Source organism: Capsicum annuum, unplaced genomic scaffold (assembly GCF_002878395.1).
Source record: "Capsicum annuum cultivar UCD-10X-F1 unplaced genomic scaffold, UCD10Xv1.1 ctg83328, whole genome shotgun sequence".
NCBI lineage: Eukaryota > Viridiplantae > Streptophyta > Magnoliopsida > Solanales > Solanaceae > Capsicum > Capsicum annuum.
Window position 1 is genome coordinate 15,665 of NW_025894190.1, and position 9,512 is coordinate 25,176.

General features: G+C 32.4%; 1 protein-coding gene across 1 annotated transcript; it reads left to right on the top strand.

Moving 5' to 3' along the window:
* Positions 1-4,657: 4,657 nt before the first annotated feature.
* On the top strand, positions 4,658-5,155 carry LOC124895624 (secreted RxLR effector protein 161-like). Its single transcript, XM_047406065.1, has one exon. The coding sequence runs from the start codon at positions 4,658-4,660 to the stop codon at positions 5,153-5,155; it is 498 nt and encodes a 165-aa protein (XP_047262021.1).
* The last annotated feature ends 4,357 nt before the right edge of the window (positions 5,156-9,512 follow it).

Below are 9,512 nucleotides of genomic sequence, written 5' to 3' on the forward strand. Positions count from 1 at the left end.
TTTTGCTCCGATAGACAAATTGGATGAAACCAATTTAATTGGAAAGAGGACTCGCAGAGCTTTCCGTTTATATATAGTAGATTACCTAGATCAGTATGTACAAGGAGTTATGATCATTTAAAGTTGGAGTAAAAATACGCCAGGCCTCAGTACTTTTTCCTACACGTTTTACTGTTCACTACTATTCACGGTTCGATCGGAATATTCATAACTCGTCGCTCGGGTGTCTGTTTTGGATGATCCACATATTGTTGGAAAGCTTATTCGATACTATATGTAATGGTGGGTCATATTCTAAGACATTCCACACGAAAAATTTATAATTTATTCTAGAAGATAGAACCCAACACGTTTACGCACAAAATTTCAACGAAAAATTTTCCGGGGTGTTACACTGAAGAATCAAGGAACCCACTCTATTAATTATGTAAATCATCAAAGAGATAAAAATAAAGGACAGAAGCACGGTAAGGGACAACAGAAGCAACTTAATGTTAATCAGTCCTCATCTCAAGTACATAAGAAAGGGAACAAGAATGGAAGGTGTCATTTCTGTGGAAAATCTGGACACTTTCAGAAAGATTGCCTGAAACGTAAGGCATGGTTTGAGAAGAAAGGTAAACCTTGTGCTTTTACATGTCTCGAATCAAATTTAACTGAAGTTCCTTATAATACTTGGTGAATTGATTCTGGTTGTACTGTTTATGTTTCTAATACTATGTAGGATTCCTTACAATCTAAACCATAAACAAGAATGAAAGATTTGTTTACATGGGGAATAGAGTGAAGGCTCCAGTTGAAGCTGTCAGGACTTATCGTCTGATTCTCGATACTGGATGTCACTTAGAATTAGTTAAAACTTATTATGTTCCTTCTCTTTCAAGAAATTTAGTTGCATTGTCTAAGTTGGATAAGACTGGATATTCTTTTAATTTTGAAAATGGATGTTTTAGTTTGTTTAAGAATAATAATCTTATTGGTACTAGTATTCTTTGTGATAATTTATACAAATTGAATCTTGATAATCTGTTTGCCGAAACACTCTTAACTCTGTCATTTTGGAACCAGACGAAGTTTGGGGAATGAATAATCCGCTTACTTGTGGCATAAACGTTTAGGTCACATATCTAAAGAAAGACTGAAAAGATTAGTTAAGAATGAAATTCTTCCAGATTTAGATTTTACTGACCTCAAGATTTGTGTTGATTGTATTAAAGGAAAACAAACAAAACACACAAAGAAAGGATCCACAAGAAGCACACAACTTCTTAAAATTATACACACTGATATATGTGGTCCTTTTGATATCACATCTTTCAATAAAGATAAATATTTTATCACTTTTATTGATGACTTTTCATGTTATGGATATATCTATTTGTTGCATGAAAAATCTCAAGCGATTCATGCCTTAGAGGTATTTATTACTAAGGTTGAAAGACAGCTAGATAGAAAGGTGAAAATAATTAGGTCTGATAGAAGTGGTGAATATTATGGAAGATATGATGAAAGTGGACAACACCCACGTCCATTTGCTAAATTCCTCGAAAAGAATGGAATATGTGCTCAATACACAATGCCTGGCACACCACAACAAAATGGTGTGGTAGAAAGGCGTAATCGTACATTAATGGATATGGCTAGGAGTATGTTAAGTAATTCATCTTTACCTCCTTCGTTATGAATGTATGCTTTAAGCACTGCCGTTTACTTACTAAACAGGATTCTATTAAAGCAGTTCCAAAGACACTTTTTGAATTGTGGACTGGTAGGAAACCTAGTTTGAGGCACCTGCATGTTTGGGGTTGCCCGACAAAAGTTAGAGTATATAATCCACAAGAAAAGAAACCGGATTCAATAAAAATTAGTGGTTTCTTCATTGGTTATCTAGAAAAATCAAAGGAGTAAGGATTTTACTGTCCTAATCATAGTACGAGAATAGTTGAAACTGGAAACGCTAGATTCATTGAGAATGGCGAAGTTAGTGGGGAGTGAAGAACCACGTAATATGGAAATTAAAGAAGTTAGAGGGCAAATTCCTCTACCCTGTACTTCTTTTAAATTTGTTGTTCCTGAAGCTGTTGTACAACAAAGTAATCAACAAGAACAACAAATTAATATTCTTACTAATGAAGCCATAATTGATGAACCTGTAGTAGATGAACCATAAGAAGTAGCATCAAGAAGATCTCAAAGACAAAGGAGAGCTGCTATTTCTGATGATTATTTGGTATATCTACAAGAGTCTGAACTGACTTGGGAATTGATGATGATCCAGTTTTATTTTCACAAGCCATTAAAAACAATAATTCTGATAAATGGATAAAGGCAATGAAAGATGAGTTGAAATCTATGGAACAGAATGAAGTTTAGGATCTTGTTGAATTACCCGAAGGTTTCAAAAGAGTTTGGTGTAAATGGGTCTTTAAAACCAAACGCGACTCAACTAACAACATCGAACGTCACAAGGTCTGACTTGTTGCCAAAGGTTTCACTTAAAATGATGGCATTGACTATAAAAAGACGTTTTCACCTGTCTCTAGAAAAGATTATCTATGAATTATAATGGCTTTGGTAGCTCATTATGACTTAGAGCTACATTAAATGGATGTGAAAACAGCCTTTCTGAATGGAAATTTGGAGGAAGAAGTTTATATGAATCAACCTGAGGGGTTTTCTATTAAAGGAAGGCATAATACATAAATATACCCTAAACTTGACACCAAATTATAACTTTGACCTTAAACTTTAACAGTGCACAAAAATGACCTTTAACTATTCAAAATTGCATAAATATGACCTTCGATCTTACGTGGCAAAACGCTTGTTCAACACGCAAAATTGGGCGTGTCCAGCTTAAAATCTAAGGGCACAATACATAAATCTGATCCTAAACTTAACATCAAGTTATAATTTTGACCTTAAACCTTGACAGTGCACAAATATGACCTTTAACTATTCAAAACTGCACAAATATGACTTTTAAATGACTTTTCACTATTATTTTTTCATTATTTTTGGCTTAAAGATGAAAATGACATCTAATTTCTTTTGTCATTGCGGAAAAAGAGCAATATTGAAGATTTATTAATTAGGTGGGTCAACCTCATACGAAAAAATCGCGCGGGTATGTATATATATTATAAAGCAGAGGGCGAATTTAAGTTATATAATATATCTAAATATAATTTATTTAAATATTAAATTAAAGATGAAACTATATTAATAATAAAAAAATTATAGTTTAATAAAACATTATTAAGGAAGGTAGTAGTAGTATATTAAATTAATGTTATTAAAATGTTATTAAATTAACGCAGGGGCGAACCTATGTGATTGCCATGGGGTTCACCTGAACCCTCTCGGTGAAAAAATTATATTGTATATATAAGGTAAAAAATCTATATTTATGTATGTATATTAATGTTGAACCACATGAAACAAGACACTTAGATAGCCCAGTGGTGTTATTTGCTCTTCTTGGGCACTTCCTTCAGCCTACTGCACGGGTTTAATCCCTGCTAGTGGCTGTTCTTTTTTTTTTTTAATTAAAAAAAAGTTAGGTGTTGCTGCTATAGAAATAAATAATAATAATAATAATAATAATAATAATAATAATAATAATACTCCCTCCGTTCCATTTTATGTGTCGCCATTTGACCGGGCACGGAGTTTAAGAAAAAAGGAAAAACTTGGTAAAGTTTACCAAATTATCCTTTATCAAAAAATGTGCCAATATCTTTTTTTTAATTAAGTGGGACCAATAAGGGTAAAAGGGTAATTGCGTCTTTACAAAGTTGCCTAATAAGGAAAGGCGACACTTATTTTAGGACGGACTAAAAAGGAAATGATGACACATAATTTGGGACGGAGGGAGTAATAAAAACGACGGCGTTTTAACACAAAAAACAAAACTTTGACATTGCACAAATATGACCTTTAACTATTCAAAATGGCACAAATATAACCTCCCTCCAAGTCAACCCTTTTAATGACGTGGCACTATGTGATTGGATTACCTTTCCACGTAGGCGCGAGTGAAACTCATGCATAGGGGTTGCAAATCGGAGGTCATATTTGTTCAGGTTTTGAATAGTTAAAGGTCCTATTTGTGCACTTTCAAAGTTTAAGGTCAAAGTTATAATTTGGTGTCAAGTTTATGGTCATATTTATCTATTATGCCTTAAAGAAAAGGAACACATGGTGTGTAAACTTATGAAGTCAATATACGGACTTAAGCAGCTTCCCGACAATGGTATCTTAAGTTTAATGAAACGATTGTCACCTTTGGATTTAAAGAAAATACTGTTGATCGGTGTATATATATGAAAGTCAGTGGAAGTAAGTTTATTATGTTAGTCTTATTTGTTGATGACAACTTGCTTGCTACTAATGATCTTGGTTTGTTGCAAATACCAAGAAATATCTCTCTAATAACTTTGAAATGAAAGATATGGGTGAGGCATCCTATGTGATTGGAATAGAAATATTTCGAGATAGATCACAAGGACTGTTGGGATTGCCTTAGAAAGCCTATATTAATAAAGTGTTAGAGAAATTTAGAATGAAAAAATGCTCATCAAGTCCCGTTCCCATTCAGAAAGGAGATAAGTTTAGTCTCAATCAATGTCCAAAAAATGACTTAAAACGAAAGAAAATGAAAGAAATTCCTTATGCATCAATAGTTGGGAGTCTTACATATACCCAAACATGTACAAGACCAGACAACAGTTTTGCTGTTGGAATGCTGGGTCGATATCAAAGTAATCCTGGAATGGATCACTGGAAGGCTGCAAAGAAAGTATTACGATACTTACAAGGAACGAAAGATCATATGCTTACTTATAAAAGATCTGATCATCTAGATGTGATTGGATATTCAGATTCAGATTATGCTGGTTGTGTGGATACAAGAAAATCTACATTTGGATATTTGTTTCTATTAGGTAGAGGAGCAATATCCTGGAAGAGTGCGAAGCAGTCTGTTATAGCTGCATCCACTATGGAAGCTGAGTTTGTGGCATGCTTTGAGGCCATAGTCCAGGCTAATTGGCTGCAAAACTTTATTTCAGGACTTGGACTAGTCGACAATATAACCAAGCCGCTGAAAATTTATTGTGATAATACAACTGCATTATTCTTCTCTAAAAAATGATAAGTATTCGAAAGGTGCTAAGCATATGGAATTGAAATACTTTTCGGTTAACGAAGAAGTCCAGAAAGTTAAAGTGTCAATTGAACATATTAGCACCAAGCTTATGATTGCTGATCCTTTGATGAAAGGATTACCGCCCAAAACATTTATTGAACATGTTGAAAGGATGGGTCTTATTGATAGCGATGAATGATTTTATGTAAAGACTTTATTATGTTTATGTAATTGATACTTTGAGCTCAAATTATATATGTTTCTGTTGTTACCTGTTTTCTTTTGTATACATAATATTGTGAATAATGATGACAGGTTCTGACTTAGATAAGGTATTCTAAGTATTATCGTTGGACCCAGTATGTATTTGAAAGGTTATGTTAGGTAATAGACTAATATTGTAGTACATGGAAGGAAATATGTCAAGTAAAGTGACGTACAACCGCCATGACTCATTTTAGTTGATTTATTTAATGATGACAAATGATGTTGAATTTAACGTTAATTGTGCACATAATTGACGTACATAGTAAACCACTAAATTAACATTGTGTGTGCCAAGTGGGAGAATGTAAATTTATATGGCCCACACAATTAATTTATTTGTTGGTTTACTAATAATTGAATAAGTTAAATCCTTAATCTATATGAAAAGTTACCCAGTAGGATAATTACTGACTCCTAGTAGGATTGTATCCACAATTACCGACTTCTAGTAGGATAGTGATTGTATCCACCAATCACGTTGATGGAATGAGAAAACATAACTGACTATTCCCTATTATAAAAAGGGTCCTCTTTCTGCCAAAAGAAGAATAAGATTCATCATAATTTATTCTGAAAAGTAAGGTTAAGAGAGAGAAACAATACGTTCTGCTCTTAGTGTGCTTCCACTAAAACCATGGAGAATTCAGGTAAGTAATTCTTTATTGAATTATTGTTATTATGTGTATATGAAAATCATTAAGTTCAACGTTCCTGAGTAATTCATAGGATTATATATAAGATTGAATAAGTTTATATAATCCGTTTTATGCTTACACCTTACTCTTCCTTCTTCCAAAAAATTATAATCATACATCTAAAAACTTAAAACACAAGGGATCATTTTTATCATTTACTCGACTACCAAATCTTTCAGTTATATCTTTTACTCGTGATGAAAACTGAAATTCCAAGTAGATTTCCACAAGCATATAGAAAAAACGAGAAATAAAAACAAGAGACTTTCAACATGATCGCACCTTTTTTACGTTTAGCAATAAACCCCCGTGTTTGAGAAATAATGTTGAACACTAGTGGCAAAGAGAGTAAGCTATCTGTGGGATCAAAAATATTTTGTCAGAGTAGTTGAAGTAATTTGCTAAAATAAGAATCAAATAGCTAGATCTAGATTTTTAATGTCCTTTTATTCAACTTTCACAATCCAATTTCAGAAGATATCAGTGTATCAATTTTTTTTATTTTTTTTTTTGTAGAAACACTATTAGAGACTAAAGATAATAAAGGCAAGCTGAGTCCGTTTTTCACTCTAATTTAATTATACGTACTGAATTTACATTAGTGGATTCCTAAATGTTTGGAGTTTGTACATTATTCAACTTAGTAAAAATAGTTTTTTTTCCCTAATAAAAAGAGCTCAAAGTGCATGAAATTACTTAATGTGATATGGTAAAAAAAATAAAAACTCCTAAACCTCCTAATTTCACGGAATTTTCCTTCTTTGGGTCTTTTTTTCATTCCTGATCCAAAATTGGAATACTAATTACTATGAATTTTTGTTTATAGTAACTTATTGTCTAATCAACTCTCTCCAATACCTTTTTGATCTAGTTTTACCTCTCCTAAAGTTATCCATCACCAATCTCTAATATCTCCATATTAAGACATCCATGCATCTCTTTTTCACATGTCTAAATCATCTCAATTTCGCTTTTCATTTTAAAAAAAAAATCTATGGAAAATAAATATAAAATATGTGAAAAAATAAGATCTCATGCTCATAAGAACAAAAAATCTACATATTATTCTCTATATTAATAATTCTTTTATATAAGTATAAAAAAAGAACAACTCACCTTTTTCTTCTACTTTCAATTAAGTACAAAAAACTCATTAATCATAAACCTGTAACCTCTAAAGCAACTCCCTTTGTAGCAATATATGACTTGGCACAACGTTAAGATTCTTCAAATGTGATGTACTTGAGCCTTTAAAATTAAAAGCAATAATAGATAATGATAATAAATATAAACGTTGCATAATACTAATCATGAATTATATATCAATCCACATATTAATAATCTATGAGTTCTATTACAACAAATTAGCTTATGCCCTTATATGTGTATATATAGAAGAAATCGTGCTATAATCTGAATCATGCTAAGTTAAGCTTCAGTAACATGGCACTTTCCAGTAGAAAAATATATTAAGACAAAGAAACACCTATTTATCATAATTTAATTCTTCTTGTTCAATGATAAACTATCATATGTAAACTCATAGCGTATCCTATTCTTGAAAGCTACAAGTTACCAATTATATAGTCGTCGATACCTAAATTAATATCACCAATCCTTCATATATATATATATATATGGAACCTGCTAATGATTATAGAAAAAGAAAACAACATCAATTCATTAAAAAGTATAAGCCAGGTTTATTGTTAAAATAAATAGAATCCAAACCAAGACAACTCTTATTGCATACTGAATCTATTAAAAGATGAAACGTTACGAGAACAATTAAGTGATATCTATAAAAAAAAATACGATAACAATTTAAAAGAAAAATAAAGCAGCATTAAAAGACCAACTTCAAAGAAGAAAAATTAAAGAAGTCACTTTAGGATGATAGATATTTGATAGAAAAAAATAAAAAATTATATAATTATTATAAAACAAGAAAGAATAAAGAAGAAGAGTAGAGAGAATAGAGAGAGTAATTGTTATTTCTTCTCTTGAGGGATAATATACAATGAAGGAAACCCTTCTATTTATAAGGAGAATTTGCCCCTAGTTTCACACTAAAAGATAAATACATCAAATCCTGATAGGTATCAAATAGATCTTGATAGACATTCACTATAATTGATATATATCATAACACTCCCCCTTGAATGTCTAACAATAAGCATATAAGCTGCCTCATTAAAAACCTTACAAGGAAAACCCAGTGGGACAAAACCTCATAAGGAAAAAAGAGTACAATGCGTATTAGCTCCCCCTAATAAGAACATCCTTCAACCTTTGCATTCCAATTTTGTGCACCATCTTCTTGAAAGTTGCAGTTGGAAGAGACTTGGTGAATAAATCAGTCACTTTATCACTTGAACGAATCTGTTGTACGTCAACATCACCATTCTTTTGGAGCTCATGTGTATGGAAGAGCTTTGACGAAATGTGCTTCGTTCTATCTCCTTTTATGAATCCACCTTTCAGTTCTGCTATGCATGCTGCATTATCTTCATATAAAGTTGTGGGTACTTTGTCACATTTTAAACCACATTTTTCTTGAATGAGATGTATTATGTACCTCAACCACACACACTCTCGGCTTGCTTCATGAATAGCTATAATCTCAGCGTGATTCGATGAAGTGGCTATGATAGACTACTTTGTTGATCTCTAAGATATGACAGTACCCCCACATATGAACACATAGCCTGTTTGAGACCAAGCTTTATGCGGTTCAGATAAGTACCCAACATCAGCATAACCAACAGATCGGAACTGCAATCTTTACAATAAAATAAGCCCATATCGGTAGTCCCTTTTAGATACCGAAATATGTGTTTGATCCCATTCCAATGTCTCTTAGTAGGAGCAGAACTATACCTTGCTAGAAAATTAACTGAAAATGCAATATCAGGCCTTGTAGTATTTGCAAGATACATTAGTGCACCAATTGCACTAAGATATGGTATTTCGGGACCAAGGAGTTCCTCATTCTTTTCTTGAGGTCGAATGGATCCTTATTCACATCAAGTGATCGAACAACCATCGGAGTACTTAATGGATGTGCTCCATCCATATAGAATAGTTTCAAAACCTTTTCTGTGTAGGCAAATTGATGGACAAAGTTTACCGTTTGTCAAATGCTCTATTTGCAAACCAAGGCATAACTTTGTCTTTCTGAGATCTTTCATCTCAAATTCTTTTCTTAGGTAATCAATTTCCTTTTGAAGCTCTATTTGCGTTCCAATAAGGTTTATGTCATCGACATAGACAACAAGTATAACAAACTCCGACGTTGTTTTCTTTATGAAAACACACGGGCAAATTTCATCATTCGTATAACCTTTTTTAGATAAATATTCACTAAGACGGTTATACCACATGCGTCCAGATTTCTTCAA

What these genes read in the sequence shown, in the direction of transcription:
- LOC124895624 (XM_047406065.1), top strand. Translation starts at nt 4,658, where the DNA reads ATGAAAGAAATTCCTTATGCATCAATAGTTGGGAGTCTTACATATACC.